General features: G+C 37.7%; 1 protein-coding gene across 3 annotated transcripts in view; it reads left to right on the top strand.

Annotated features, from left to right (window-relative positions):
* LOC117406665 (cAMP-specific 3',5'-cyclic phosphodiesterase 4B-like) overlaps positions 1-17156 on the top strand; it is a 100755-nt gene that overhangs the window by 18401 nt on the left and 65198 nt on the right. The window contains exon 2 of one of the 3 annotated variants that reach the window (XM_034010901.3): positions 7273-7564. The exons of the other annotated variants lie outside the window; for them this stretch is intronic. Within the exon in view, the coding sequence (XP_033866792.2) occupies positions 7326-7564 (239 nt within the window). The 5' untranslated portion in view covers positions 7273-7325. The remainder of the gene's footprint in view (positions 1-7272; positions 7565-17156) is intronic. 3 annotated transcript variants of the gene reach the window in all.

Below are 17156 nucleotides of genomic sequence, written 5' to 3' on the forward strand. Positions count from 1 at the left end.
ATCCTGGATCCTTGTGTTTGAGTGACAGTGCTGAGTAGAGCGATTATTCATCAAAATCAATAGATGCTCAATAGATGAACCATAGTCCCCTGCACAAAAGAGGCTGGATGCTGATAAGATACAGTAGAAGTATGCAGGTTTTTCTTTTATTGTTATGAACTCAAACATACCTAATGTGCTGTGCTGTGACCCGGACCACCTCATTTCAGTCTCTTTAAACACTGTGCTAATAATTAGTTTGCAGAGTTAAGTGTTGATTATATTAACTTCTTCAGGTGTAAGGGGAGTTTTAAAGAAGCAGGTGAAGTCATTTGAGTAAAGCTGAGGGAACACAAAGCCACGTTTTCAGGAACAGTGGCTTGAAACCTGGTTCCAAGAGACCGGGACACCTAGTTTGAGGCAACTTTGCTGTATCAAAGCCCAAGTCTCCCCTGGTGTGCCATGTAGTGACCTGAAACCTAGTCTCCTGAAACCAAGTTCCAAGCCACAAAGTGACTTCATGTGCCCTCCGCGTAATGATAAATACAAGTGTGAAAATGCTGAGGTGAGCCATTTAACAAAGGTAGACTTCAAGCAAGTGAATTCATTAGAAATGCAAAAAGCAAGGAATCAAAATAAATAGTTTACATCAGCCAGCAGAGGGCGTTTATTTTTTCATTTACTGAGCTAAACGGATCTTTGTTTTTGTGTTTTATCAATGGCTTTAAGCTCAAACTCATTTATCCTTGACTGCATGAATCACCACTGGGAGTCTATCCAAATAATCTTAAAACCAGCACCCTAAATCTTCTAACATTGCTTTTTACATTTCTTGAAGTCAAATAAAAATCAGCTAATGTTTCATTAACTGAAAATAATGACTTGGGTGTGTGCAGAGGGCCTTCAGTTATGTCAGTAGCTGCTTCTTATTTCACTTCTGGTCCAGAGTGTTCAAACAGTTAAACTGAAGAGCAGAATACCATGTTTTACAACCTTTTCTTTCACATCCTGAGCTTTTTTTAAGTCATACATAAAAGCTTAAAGGCAGGTGTGGCTCAAACTCCAAGGCAGTACAAGTCTTACTTCCACCCCTCTGTTATTCCTGCAGCACCTGTGTTTTCTGCAAATCCATGTTGCTGTCCTCACTTGTGTGTCCTATAAAATAACTAATGGCAGGGCGTGTTTTAATGCTGTAATTCAATCTCCAGGATCTGATGGCAAAATAAACCGTTTACAGTGTTGTCATACAGGACCTGTCATCTAATATTCTCTATACTAAAGCAAGGCCAAAAAGTCATGTCTCCTTTAAGTGTTGTATATATTACCAGTTGTATGCATGTAATACACATAATACTAATTTGCTGTATGCAGTAATAGTTGCAATTTTAATACACCAAATAGCTGTATTGGATTATTATTTCTCAATCCCTTGAAATGTGGATTGTGATGCTGTTGTCATGCAGCATCATTTTTCTGCTCTTTGTTAGCAAGTGTAAGTTACAGTCAATGCTAAACCTGAACTATTGTGCTTACCAATGTATTATTTGAACATGCCTTTGCTATGCCCTTGGTGTGTCTATTATTATTATTATTATTATTATTATTATTATTATAATTATTATTATTATTATTATTATTATTATTATTATTATTATTAGTTTTACTGTTTCTGGTTCTAAGAGAATGCAATGCCTTTTCAGAGCAGAACTTTGAAGGTAGTTATTTTTTAAGCAAAATCATTTTACATCAGCAGGAAACCATTCTCTCGAATTGAAGCTGCATCATGCATTGATTTTTATTTGCTATCCAAGGTTGGCTCATAGCAACATAATTGAATATAAATTCACTTGTGGGCAAAGGCTTTCATGATGGAGTTAAGAATTCATGGGGCTCACAAGCACATATTTTACTGCAACTGTGGAAGAGGGGCATACAGTGTAAAGGAAAGTAGGGATCAACCGCTCTGTTTCTTTAATTGTATAATATGATATATTATATATATACTTGCACAGCAATTACTGTAAAGTGAAAATATATAATAGCTAAGGAGCTGCATACACTATGGCTCAAATTTACTTATCTTTTTTAATGTTAACATTCCTTTCTTAATTCTACCAGAATCTTGATGCACAGTGCCACCTACTGGGCAAATATTTAAATTCATTTATTTGAATGGGATTATTATGAATACAATCTTTGTTTTCTTAACAGGGATGTGTTTTTGCTGTGCTTTTAGAGGTCCTGTTCATAGCACAGTGCATTGTTTTATTGTGCAGTGTCCCATAGTCCTGTTCAGTTCTACAATTTCAATTCCTTGGTTTCTGCTTGTTACATTATCACAAAGTAAGTCTTGTTGACAGTCCAGTTTGCTGACATTCCCCAGAAAGGAGCATCCTCCTATCTTGAAACCTGCTTGCAACAGAGTCACATGGTCATGCTCCTCCTTCTAGAGAAACTGTTTTTGTTGAAAATGTTTTAGGATATTTCAACATGGGTTTATAGAGTGATACCTTAACTAAAAAAAAAGGAAAATATATGTGGCTATATTTTGAAGCAAGTCAAAGGCATATCTTCAGAGCAGGTTACAACAGGTTCAGCAGCATGTGAGGGTCTGGAACCAACTCCCCAGTAATGTTGTTGAAGCTGTGTCACAAAGACGGCCGGAGTGGGTGGCGTCAGACCAGAGCCAGGAAATAAACAAACAGAGAGATGTGGTTTGGTGGAGCTGAGCGAATGGTTTCGCTCAGCATTTAATAAACAGAACAGAAAATAAAAAGGTTGTACAAACAAAACACAGGGCACGGCACTTCACGCCAAAATAAAGAGACAAACAAAACAAACACGATGAGTGAAACACTTATATTTACGTTCTTACTTTCGTTTTACTATTTAGTTTCTCCTTCTCCACACTCGTTCTCCACTCACCGAACACCCAACCCCGAGTGAAAGAAATGTGCATCTATATATACTGTTGTGCTGGGATTCAATTACTAATTAATTATTCACTTGAATCCCAGCACGTGAATTAATTCTGTGCAACCCCGTGCTCACATATTACATTTAACCAGCACGTGAAGTGATTTGTGCCCTCCTCGTGCCTAAATACAAATCTACATTTTTAAATACACGTGAAACACAGACCCGTTTATATTCTGTGTACCAATCTCTATACACCAACATTAACACACGCAACATACAACACATAACACACACATGCACACAGGGGCGGGGCACATTGCCACAAGCTGACACCCTGGGATCCTTCAAGAAGCTGCTTGATGAGATTCTGGGATCAATAAGCTACTAACAACCAAACGAGCAAGATGGGCTGAATGGCCTCCTCTCGTTTGTAAACTTTCTTATGTTCTTATGTTCTTATGTTAGTATCAATAGGGCCATTAAGAACCCATCACGTACACACAGTTCAGTTCAGTTCTCTAAAGCAGTGTTTCTAAAGCATTCATTATATTGGCTTTTGATTTTCAGCTTTAACCTTGCTTTTTTCAGTCCCATATTTGTATGTATTTATTTTAAGATGATACATGAGTTCAGATTGGAAGGGAGAAGGAAATCGTTGTCACTGCAGAAATAATTGAATATGACTTCCCTCCACTCAAAGCCTGTAAGGCAGGCCGCCACAAAGTCGTGGAGGATTGTGACGAGTGCGTTTTCAAAGCCAGTAAGGAGGATGTGTTTGATTCTTCACTTAAAATGCTTGAGTTACAATAGGCTACACTAACTTCTCTTAAGGGCTTTCTTCATCTTCAACTATCTTTTTGTGGCCTGCTTAACTTCAAGTTAACAACAGCATGTTTTGTGGGGTGAGCAGACCGACGTCTTGGTTCCCTGTCTTGCAGAGCAGTGGTTTGAGATTGCTAGTTATTTCATGTTCTGTAATCATTCTGATGTGCTGTCAGTTCTGCTTTCACACTTACTGGATAACGCAGGACAATGTTATTTTTTTTACATTCGCAGCTGTGTTAAAGATTTTCTCAGAAGCTTTTAATGTTACAATTGCAGTGTTCCGCTGTGCTTTAAAACGTGCTGCTTCAAGTTCTAGGAACAGGACTGTGTCTGTTTGAGAGAGTGACAGGCAGTCAAACAGGTTGGGGTGTGAGGCTTGTGTCAGTGAAATAGAAATCCTTTTTTTTTGTTTTTTTAAAGACATTTTGATGCTTAAAAGGCATAAATATTCATATTTTATCCAAGCTGAATAGGATAATGGGATACACACAAAAAAAGGGGGCAAATGGGCATTTACTTTTTATTTGACTGGGGGCTGGGAACCCTTGGGCAGATGGGACATGTGGAGGGCAGGGGCAGGTTCTGAAAGAAGGTTTTGGGGGACACACAGAATATCCAGAAATATCCATGATCAAATTACCCTCTTTACGTGTTATTTTGAATGTAACAGATTGTCCCTAAATTTTATAACTTTTTTTTTTTCACACTAACGGTAACAAATCTGAGAGGGTAATGTTCTGTCTTGCTTCTGTAACAATAAAGTAAACCTCAGAAACAACAACTTATCTGCGGACACCTGAAAGAATGAGGAGCAGATAACAGGTAGCGGCTGAATGGCCACGCCCTCTTTCTTCTCTCTACATTATTGTATTTCCCAGTGAATTACTTTCCATTCTTCTCACGTTCCTGTTGTTTGCACAGAAATTATTGGGTTTATTAGCACTGTGTATTAACCAACCTTGAAGGGTTTACATGTATGTATCGCTGGGGTGAAATTCTCAACAAAAACGTGCAGGTACTCATATGGGCAGCCGGGTGGAGTAGACCTTTTATTTTTTTCCTACACGTAAACATTAAAGACAATTTGAGCGCCAATTAATACTTGTATAGATATCGGTACAAGATACATTATTTTATACAAAATAAGCCTTCAAAAATAACTGCTCAATTATAACCAATTTACCATAAACAAAGAAGCTGAAAATACTGAACACGTTGTACCCTCTGCAGGTATCATGTACTGTAATATAACACTCAAGTTAAATCTTAAATGGCAAGCATTAATATTACACTATGCAGCAGCTGCTGTAGAGAGGGAGTTTTGTTTTGTTGGGCAGCAGTGTGGAGTAGTGGTTAGGGCTCTGGACTCCTGACTGGAGAGTCATGGGTTCAATCCCAGGTGGGGGACAATGCTGCTGTACTCTTGAGCAAGATACTTTGCCTAGATTGCTCCAGTAAAAACCAAACTGTATAAATGGTTAATTGTATGTAAAAAATAATGTAATTGTATATAAAAATAATGTGATATCTTGTAACAATTGTAAGTCGCCCTGGAGCGTCTGCTAAGAAATAAATAATAATAATAAAGATATCCTAAAGAGATGATGTTATATGGATTAGAACATACATCCCTGTTGTTTACTTATTACTACTCTACAATAATATATTCTGTCTGCTTCTCTGTTGTGTTTGTTTAGATTAATTACCATGGACTATTCCAGAAAAAGTTTATAAAAAGGCTTCTCCAAAGCTGAACAAGAGGAAATATGATGGGATTATGTCTTCCACATACTGTACACCTTCTTAAATTGATTTGTCATCGTACCATGATTTTCTTCCCCCACACACTTTCTGGCAATCAGCTTTGAGAAGTATTTTCAAGAAAACATTTTTAAAACAGATTTGCTAGTCAGCACGGCAAATATTTACTTACATTATTTATACAACTGAACGTTCCAGTTTTTATAATGCTATTTTAAGATTTTTTTCAACTAATAAACTATGCTTTTAATATAGCTGTAGACCAGTGGTTCTCAAATAACATTTTTGGTGGCCTCAGAGTGCAACCACCAACACTACATATGCACTTCGATTTTTTTTTTTGTCATTTATTTATAGAATAAAACCAAAGTGTTTCTTATTTAAAAATATAGCAGCCCCTCTCAAAGCTCTACTGGACCTGAATTCCCAGCCTTTCTAATAATAATCTGGAAACAAAAGCCATGTGTTTTCTTTTCATTATTATTATTGCTCTGACAACAGGTCAAACTTAATTGGTTAATAAACCATATTAAATTGATATCAATTAATACAATACCTAAGCTAAAGTATATCGTATTAAAGATAAATAATTACAAAAACTACTGTCACTTTCCCATTCTAATCACATGTGGCACAATTCCCAGCTAAATCTAACAAAAGTATAACGCTTTGCAATGCTGTTCTATCATAATAACTGTATTATATATGAAACTGTCATAGTCCAGAATAAGAGGTTGTGAACACTTTACTTTGCCCCACTGAATTAACATAAAAATAAGTCCCTGTACACTGAGTACCAGCAGAATTTCACCCCTGATGTATTGGCATGTTAATTCCCTCTTGTTGCCTGGCTTTGTTAAACAATAACTTCTTCCTTTTCCACTCTTGTCAGCACTGGTTCCTGTTTTATTACAATGCCATCCTATTATCCAAACTAATGGTTGTTATTAGCTATGTTTCTATGTCCTCCAGTACCAGTCTACTGTTTTATGGCAAAGCCTGCCCATTAGTGATTTTTTGCAAGCATAGCATGACGTCAGGTAATCTGCGGTGTTCCAGATAGGGTTTTTATCTCTTATTTCAACACTGGCATGTTGTTAAAGGGTACAAGTCGTTGGCAGTGAACAGCAGTTACAAAGCTACACTGAGACTGATTGGCTTTCCACAGGCAGACTCATCCTTGCCTGCTGTAAAAAAAAAAAAAAATCTTCCTTCAAAAATGACTGTGAGCCAATAAGCATTCAATAGGCGGAGCCTTCTGCTGTCTGAATGTGCTGAGCTATTTAAACAACAAAAAAAACAATCATTCAGAATAAATATTTCTCGTGCCAGTTGCTTGTTATTCTCACGGTTTGTAAATCTCACCCTGTGACTTTGGCATCAGATTTGCATCCAATATTTAAGACATTAAGGGCCTCTTCAGCTAATCTTTTGAAGGAACTCGATGGAAACGGATTGATCTCGGATCCTCATTAATATTTCATAAGGGTGGTTCCTTTAGCTGAATGGATTCAGTGAGTGTTGCTGTGTACTCTGCAGATGTACCATATCCACCAGGAGGCTTCTGACACAGAAAGCACACGAGAGCAGAATCCTGCAGGAGGTGTATCAATACTCATAGAGCTGGCTCGCTCGCTCTCTCTCCCTGTCACTGAAAGCAAATGCTGATCAATGCTGTTTCTACCAGGACTGTGCTGATAGTTAACTTTGGGAGCCTGGAATTAAAAGCAACACAAGCCTTTCCCTGAAGAGTTTATTTCCACACTTAGTATTATTTTTTTTCTGCAGTTGTATGGCATAATATCTTTGGAGGGGGTAGGAATTGGATCACCCTCACCAATATGACAGCAAGAGAGCCTACTTCAAACGAGCTGACTGCTCCGGAGCCAGAGTCCTGCATTCGGACTTTCAAAGAACACATGCATTTAGAACTGGAGCCCCCCAAACTGTCGGGGAAGAGGAGCACTTCTCCGAAAATCTCTCCCCGCAGCTCTCCCAGAAACTCGCCTTGTATGTTCAGAAGGTTGCTGGTTAACAAAAGCATCCGTCAGCGGCGGCGTTTCACTGTAGCACATACATGGTAAGACTTGATTTGTACTTGCAGGTATTCCTTTGTACTGCGAGTCACTGAGGGAATGGGGACATCTGTCATCACAGATGAGTGAGTTCCTTCTTGTTTGTGCATGTGTGCAACAGTAGCTTCAAGACAGACATGTTCATTTCTATTGTTAAAATCATGTTAAAAATAATAATAAAAAAATATTTCCTATATTGAAGTTTCAAGAGAAACTGCCAGGCATGCATTCTTTTAGCGGGTTGCTTGGATGCAGATTGTGTACTTGCAAATAAAAATCGATGCATCTGCCACTGTTTTATCTCTGTTGCTTTAAACATTAAATATAGTGTGTTTTGTACAAGATGATTTTGTTTGATTTGGTAGCAACTGACAGGCAGTATTGTTGAGACACACGTTTCAGAGTGCTTTGACATTAAGAGCAGATACAATGATGTGTTAATGTAAAGGCTTTCAGCTGGCTAATTATGGGGAATGTAAATTGCTGGCTTCAAGCACTTCCAGTTGATGTAACTGATTTAGTCTTGTTTTTGTGTATGCTTTAAATATAAAAATGATTCATGGCTCATACAAATGTATATATTTGTTTTCATTAAACAAATACACATGCCTGAAGAGGCCCTTGATATGTTTACAAATGTGATGCAGTTAAAACATAATTAAAACAGCCTACTTCATTTATTAAATAGGAAGAGTAAACATCAACATTATCCCCCATTATTGGTTACAGAACACCTGGCTCTTTAAATGTATCCTCTCCGTGATTTCTGACATATTTTGTGAATATCATTTGAAAATCTTTTCCCTTTTTCATTACTGTATATACACTGCAGAGGGTGTTTTCATGCACAATTAAAAATGACGTAGGCTTTAGCTCTGTGTGACGTTCACATAATTGAACTGGGTTACATGTGTCCCACAGTTAATAGGAATAATAAACAGAATTTAGCTAAGTCAACAGAACGTTGCATTCATAAAATATCAAATTCAAACAAAACTCTTTTTACATGTTATTTAACAGAATGTATTATGCAAACAACTTGGAAACCCCTTTTACAAATCCCTTTTATAAAACCACCTACCAATGACTTTCCAAGGGAACCAACTACAGAGCTTCTCATTGTTGTAATTTAAAAATGAAGAAGTTGCGAATTTCTTCATTCATTTGTGAGTAAAAATAAAGTCAGTCGAAGTCTTGGTTGCAAAGTTACAATGGAGATTTTTTCAATATGATAGAGAAAATTAGGAAATATCTCCCTCCAAGCATGGAGAAGACACAAGTTAACAAACAGTACATTATTTGGATTATTATACTTCCCATGACATCATTTTTTTCTTTAACCCAATCAGAAGAAAACAAGTCTCTTTTAGTTAGTTATACAAATCTCTTAACAGCCCTTGAAGTGTCTGTCTCTGTCCAGATACCCCTAAAGGGGCTGGCTTTTATGACCCCCTTTATAAACCAGCTGTATTTTCTAAGCAAAACCTGTTTATATCTAGTTTATTATTTGGGAAGATGTTTATCAATAGGTTTGTAGCTCTGATACAAAACAGTGGTCTCCCCAAAAGGCAAACATCTTTCATGTTAGGGCTGGACATCAATGGACTTGTTTTTACAACATTGTCCTGTTGGTTAGTCTTTTCTAAAGACAAAAGCCAGGATATAGTCAGCTTCCCAGGTTCTAACCAGAATTCAGGAGACTAAAAGATGTTGATCAGATCCCCAGTTTCATTAGAAATGTAACCAGAACTTATGCTCAATTTGTGAGTTGTATTCTAAGACCTAACAATTCATTTATCTCTAAGTAACATGTTCCAACACTCATCCCTATTTAAAGCTTTTCAGATTTATAAATGAAAACCGCTGAAAAACCATGTCATTGCGTCTTTTGAGAATTAGTAATTTATTAGGTTTTACCAGTGCTTTGGAAGCTGCCCGGTTTTCCCTGAGCACATAACTTACCAATTATAGTATTACTTTAGTGGTCTGTGACGTAAACAGGCCTCTAGGGTTTTCTGAATAGCATCTGATTAGTTCTGACTGCAGTGTAAATTATGCTAATTGTTCAAATCATTGCAGCTTTCAAAGCAGAAAGAAAGGCAGAACTTCACTGAGCGATGGAAGCGTTCTCCAACTGATCTGAATTAAGGGACTGGATACCACGTCCATGAATCCGATCACAGTAAGAATATATGCAAGAAATCCACCCAAGGTCCCGATTCAGATGAGGGTTAACCACTTCACAAGCAGCACTTTTACCAAGCCGGCCCCCCCTCTACCCACACTGTGTGTGCTGACGATCAATCGGAATTAAATACGCTCCCAGACAATTTGTTGCTAAGTAATACCTTCAAGATAAACATTTTTAGAGTAATCAGTATTGATCAAAGAATAGTGATTTTATTTTGCGTATTCAAGTACTGAAAATTGACCTGTATTTAAACATATTAAATTGACCAGTGCTGTCCACATTCACAAAGCTTTTTACTCCACGTCATTACGAAAACCATTTCTGTGTTGTTTATTACCGGTTTGGTAACTGTGATGGACCTCTGTCACAGATTCGGGCCCCTGTCAGTGAGGTTGAAAGAACTACAACCACACACGCAGACGCAAAAGCACTGGAGCCCCCAGAGTGTTTTTTATTGAAGGTTGAACTTCATGCTGTAGGAAATTATTCATTTGATTCTAAACAGAAAATGTTCAGTCTGCAGGTCTGTCGATACAGATGGAACAATATGTCCAGTACTGAATACAGTAAGGTTGAATCAACACTTGTACAGTCATGTCACTTTAAATGTGGCTTAGTAAAAGTTTTCTAATGCACCATTAACATTAAAAATACATTCTGGACCAATTTTATGAATCTTGAATCTTTTATGTAGTCTAGAAAGCCGGATGACCTCAATACATCACTTAAATAAATGGCAGAAAAACATATTTAGGTTATCCACAACAAATTTACAAAATTCTGAGCAGCAGACACTTATTTTCATATTGAATCCTTTACTGAAAAATGTTCTCCAATAAGGTACTTTTGAATGGAGTCTTTTCTTCACAACAGCACAGTGAAATCTCATGAAATATGAATGCAAACACATAGAGGGTATACTGCATGATGTTGGAAATGGAAACACAAAGAGGTCGCTGATGCATACAGAATATTAGGAGTAAGGTGTTGTGTAGTTAAGGTTTCTTGTTTTGTGTATTAGACGCTCATGAAAGTTGAGGAGCAGTGGTCAAGGTACAACTGTGCTGTCATTGGCTATTAAAGAGGGGGTGCTTTGTTAGGCTAAGGAAATGTAAGCTATCAAGTGTTAAAATTACTGTCTACCTGCTAGATAATAATTAGCAATTTCCACTGACATCTCTCACCCTAACCTATCCTTCTTCCTATATATCAGATATATTTTTACATTGATGCAAAGGTGTACTGGAGCAAAGTATATTTGTAAACCTTGTCATTCTAATGTCAAGTGTATCTTTGGTACTTACGGTATATTTATTTTCAAAACTGTTTTATAATTGTGATGTTTTGCAAGGAATGCTTTATATTTGCTGGTTTTGCTTTTAGGTTATCTTGCCGTGACAAAGCTTAATATATTTTTTCCAGCTTGAATTCTGTTTCTATAATTACGAGGAAATTGCCATGACATCTACCTCCTGTTAGATTCAGAAAAAATGTAATTACATAGAAAACTAGGTCTGTAGTCCATGATTATAATCTCAACTGAGAGTGCAGAAATGTGCATATCGTTGGCAATGCATGCAGTATAATATAATTGTTATATATAATTCTGCATGCATTGTCAACGAAATGCACATTTCAGAAAGGTTAGTGATTTACTATTTCTCCCCATTTTGAGAAATGGTTCACAATCGAACGTGGCATTTTCCTAAAGTGTGGCCGTTTTATCCCCTGCAGTTAAAATGCATGTCAGACGTGTCCTTCCTGCCCCCTGCTTCTGCCGTTCTGCACTCTAATCACACTTCTGTCAAACTCTGACCTTTACAGTCTCTGGTGTCTATCATTATGCACCTTGAGATGGGAAAGGTCAGGCAAACTGGATTCCCATTTCCTGAAATCTGTAAATGTAGCCAACTTGGGGGGGGTTCTGCAGATTCAATTCATTAGTTGTGTGGTTATGGTCGCTTGCACAATAATGTTATCTGAGTGGAGGAAATGTGCTTGTGTGAGAGAACATTCACATAAGCTGTGTCGTTCCTGTACTGTAAATGCATTGGAAGCACACACACGTTTCAGTGTTTATAGTTGAGGAGCCTGTGTATCCAAACACTCATGTGGTACCATTACATTTTGTGAACTGCCTATTCAATTGTGATGGAAATATCCCTTTGTACAATGTGTTTATTGTACTGTATAATGATCCAGGTATGGCATCTGGTTCAGTTGTATTGTACTGATTGAACACTTTTAATAAAGCACATTTCATTATAACAGATATATATATATATATATATATATATATATATATATATATATATATATATATATATATATATATATATATATATATATATTTCTGGGGGAAATGGAGGCTGCCTTGCTGAAATTCATAAATGTATATTAAAAAAAACCCAACTTCAGTCAAATACAGTAATTCTTAACTAGAAACTAGTTTTATACACATATTGTACAAATCTATAATAGAAATAAAGGACTTCACAAAGCTTTTTGAAAATATATAGCGCTTCAACTGAAACTGAACTGAATACAAGGGTGGGGGGCTCCCGGGTGGCGAATCCAGTAAAGGCGCTGCGCGTGGATTGCAGGATGAGCGACCGGCGACATCCAGGCTATGACTTTGCCGACCGAGGACGGGAGTTCTCAGGGGGCAGCGCTCAATTGGCTGAGTGCCGCCGGGGGGGGGGGGGGGGGGGGCTTAGGTTGGCCAGGGTGTCCTCGGCTCACCGCGCACCAGCGACTCCTATGGTCTGGCCAGGCACCTGCGGGCTTGCCTTTAAGCTGCCCAGAGCTGCGTTGTCCTCTGACGCTGTAGCTCTGAGGTGGCTGCATGGTGAGTCTGCAGTGTGTCACCAGTGTGAGCGGAGCCTAAATAATAATTGGATACTCTAAATTGGGAGAAAATAATAAATAATTGGCGACTACAAAATTAAAAAAAAATAAAAAATACAAGGGTATTCTAGATTGCAATTCGTCTGTGGGTTATTAAATCCTGCAGTCTTTTGTCTGAACCGTTGCTCTTTTAACATTAGGCGACGTGATGTCTTTCCATCTGAGCTCACTGATATTTGCCCTGAGCGAGTCTCTAATAACATTATGCAGTCACAGGAGGATTCTGTTTCTTCTGCTCATTGAAAATGTGAAACTCTACCTCTCCATTGTTGTCCTGCTGATGAAGGCAGAGGAGTGTGGGCTTGGGCACGACACTGCCAGTGGGGAGAAGCATCTCATTTACCATCTTCCTGAATGGAGGAGCCTTGTACCCTTCCACTGTACTGGGGTTAAATGTATGAAATGTGCCCTTTTACAATTGAAAATGAGAAATTATGGCTTGCATACTGGTACCTCAATCCCCCCACGCCTGTTTCATTGTGAGGAAGGTTTCAACAAAGAGCGTGGCTGGTTCACATTGTGTTATTGATGTTGGCCTGCAGAGAGCTTCATGCTGGGCAGGTGCTGTTGCCTGAAGCCTTGCTGACACAATGTATTATTTTTTTTCTCCATGTAATTTATGATGAATCTGATGAAAGTAATCCATTTTGTGTGGTTCTTTTTAGTTTAGTTTAGTTTTTTTTAATTCTAAAATACAGCCAAATAAATGGCCTAGATTTTTTTTTTTTTTTAATGTAATAAACATGCTAAATTATTTCCCTGTTCTATGTATGCTGTGCTGTAGAACAGAACTTCCAGGCATGGGAGGAGATGCACCAAACTCTACTCTGCTGTAGCAAAAATGCAATTGTTAACATTGGATAAGCCCTGACTCTGTTCAGAACTTGATGAATGAGCAGCCTAGGGTTACATGCCTTAATAACATGCATCTCTTGTGTAACACACCACAGTGTGCTATGTAGAATGCTGCTAAACCCGTATAAAGCACGCACGAGCTGTCTTTAATCCAGTAAAATAATGTGTTTGTACTTATTTTAAGGTCGGTTGGCCACATTCTTGCCATGGGAAGAAACTCCAACCAAATGGAAGGATGCCAAATGACAGGATACTTGAAGTCTTGTGCTGTCACCTTGTTAATGGAGGCTCTCCTTGAAGCCCATAGTATTCATGTTACAGAGTTGATGCAGTAACACTCTGATAGAAGTCATGGAACCTGGTGGCCTGTCATTCTGAGGGCCGCCCCTGACAGCTTTTATTGCTCTGTGATTGATGTTGTGTGTGTGTGTGTGTGTTTTTTTTTTTTTTGCAACGTTTGTGGAAAGTGTTCAGTTGAACTGGCAATAAAACTGCAAACTAGTTTTTATTACAACATGGAAATAAAGTAGGTCATAAAGCTTTGTTTATTTGTTTTTGTTCCGAATCCACCCTTTTAACTGTCATACTGAGAAGACATCACAATCATTATGGGGGACATGTACTGATGTTATTCATGCTCTTCAAGGAGTGCTATTTTGTTGCTGTGTCTGTAATTCCACATTGCCCTTGTCAGGTGAGTGTTCTTGACTCCTGGCCTCCATAGGGACAAGAGATGCAGGAAAGCAGGGGTGGGGACTTCCCTGTTTACTGTATGACATCACTGCCAAGGATAAAGAAATACAGGCATATGGAAAGTGTCAGTCAGTGCTGGTCCAGTGGTTAAAGAAAAGGGCTTGTAATCAGGAGGTCCCCAGTTCAAATCCCACCTCAGCCACTGACTCATTGTGTGACCCTGAGCAAGTCACTTAACCTCCTTGTGCTCTGTCTTTCGGGTGAGAGGTAATTGTAAGTGACTCTGCAGCTGATGCATAGTTCACACACCCTAGTCTCTGTAAGTCGCCTTGGATAAATAAACAAATAATAATAATAATAGTGTAATGACAAAGGCATTAAATGTCTATCGACAAAAATGAGGGGGGGGGGGGGCACAAATTATTGAAAATAAATATATCACAGGGAAAAAAAAAAAAAAGATAAGTCTAATGTAAGTACCATCAACATGTTTTTGCCGCGCTTGTTGTGCATTTTAAAGATATACAAGTCTGATATGATTTAAATTTATTTAAATTTTTTTAAATCTACATACTGTACATTAAGTATAGAGATTTCATGGAGACCTCTTTATTAGAGGCTTAGTTATAAGAACATTTGAACTGCACAAGTAGAGGGTGTTTCAAGTTCAATTTGAGGCATTCATAAATAAATAAATAAAATAAAAGTGTTCATATACCAAATAGTTTCATCCAAGTTTCATCAAGATCTGTGTTGTCTAGATTTTGACATGGTATGACCCAGTGTCAGATACACTGTACAATTTCAGTATAATGAAATAGTGTTCTTGAGCTTTACTAAATAGACCTTTAAGCATGCATTATTGATATGCGTCTGCCCTGTAATGCTCTATGCAAATGAACATCAGATTGTTTGCATAGAACATCTATAAAATGTGTGCTTGTAAGTCAAAAGTGAGTTTTCAGTGGAGGGTACGTCATTGTTTTGAGTGACAGCAGCTCCTCCTAAGAGAGCTGGGTCTGTGCTACGTGAAGGCTCACTTTAACAAGCCTCCCTTTAGCCATCTCGTGATAGGCAGCAGTGGATCAGTGTTCCTTTGTTGTTTTCTACCACAGGCAACCTCAAACCCTGAAGAGGGCTGAACCTCCCAGTTCAACCTCAAACCCTGAGGAGGGCTGAACCTCCCAGTTCAACCTCAAACCCTGAGGAGAGCTCAACCTCCCAGTTCAACCTCAGTTTGACTGTGGATATGTTTCTCTTTTTAAAAACGCACAAACCAACAACAAAATAGTTTGTTAAAGCAATGATCAAATACAAAGTCCTGGCTTGAAATGAATACTATCCCAGAAATATCCTCAATTTAAAGTTATTTAAACGATCAGACGCCAGGAGATTTTAAATATATTGTTCCTTCCTTTATAGCTGTATGAACTGTTAATAACCCTACAGACTTGGGCTGTAGGTTAATCAGTCATGCTGTGAAAAGTGCAATCAGTTCAGAGTATGTTTACTTGATTGTTCAAACCTATGGCACCTGGCCATTTCAAGGGTAATTGTGAAACCCAGACTGGGTGCAGGGCTAGTGCAAGTCTCAAGTCCTTCTAAGTGGTCTGTGCTGACCCAAAACTACATGTTTCTCACACTGTTGCAATGACGTCTGTGATGTGTGAATGAAATCTGTTGTAGATAATTACTTCCTTACTTTTATTTAGGAACACTGTGACTATGCTTTAACAGCTGTCATTATCATAAATTGTTTATAACACACATTCACATGCTTTGTACATCTAGTTTCCTGTATAAGCAACATATTTGGCACCGTTTTTTTTTTCCGGCAACCTCTGGGGTCTTAAGTTGTGAATCAATATGTGTGTGTGTGTGGTTGCGTATGCAGAAATAGCTACAATATTATTTACTGTTTAGGATCTTAAATTACAGCGGAAAATGTCCTCCAAACATCACTTGGTTTCATTTTTCTCAAACCATGTAAATGACAGTAGCTATTACTGCTATGTTGATAGAAGAGAGATGAGTACACTGTCATTCTCATTTACAATCTACATTTACAATGTAATGGCATTTTGACGTTTGTGTACAATAATGAATAAGGCTTCCAGGAGCTTGTTTATGTATGTGTGTGTGTGTATCTATCTATCTATCTATCTATCTATCTAATATATATATATATATATATATATATACTTTTCTTTTTCCATTCTGTTGACCTTCAAATTCAAATCGATTATGTGTTCTCCTGTTTTAGGGGTATTGGTTAGTATTACATAAAGTGATGTATCTTTTAACCCTTTACTGCCCTGGGTATGTTACCATACCTATTTAGTGCCTATTTTCTCAATGTCAAATATATTGGACACTGAGCAGCAACGGGCTAATAACGAATACAAGCAACATGGTTGCCATAACATTTTTCGAATGTAATTCTGCTGTGATTTTTCCCCTCGCTGTTTTTCTCTTTATGTCTTTAGAAAAAAACACAAGGTTTCAAAGGGAGATGATTTATGACATTTACAGGCTGCTAACATGGGCATCTGCTGCTATGGACTTGGGGGAGGGTGGGGTGGTTATGTTTACGAGTGATCAGACAGTTATGTGGCATCAGACAGTCACTGTTTTGATAAATTGATTTTCTATGTTCAAGCGCAAGTTATTTTTTCACCAGGCGTCCCTGGCTGCAGATGACACTTTAATTGAAGCTCACAACAAAGAATACATTTAGTTCACTTTTTTTTTTTTTGGTAGAAAGCAAAAAATAAACAAATAATAATAATAATAATAATAATAATAATAATAATAATAATAATAAATACATCAGGTTACTTATTTTGGATTTGTTTGAAAACAACAATCCATTCCCGTAATTGCCAACTTTTAAAACTTTTAAATAGATATATAGAGAAAATTCATACAGTCTACATCATCTTCAGAAATTC

Source organism: Acipenser ruthenus, chromosome 10 (genome assembly GCF_902713425.1).
Source record: "Acipenser ruthenus chromosome 10, fAciRut3.2 maternal haplotype, whole genome shotgun sequence".
NCBI lineage: Eukaryota > Metazoa > Chordata > Actinopteri > Acipenseriformes > Acipenseridae > Acipenser > Acipenser ruthenus.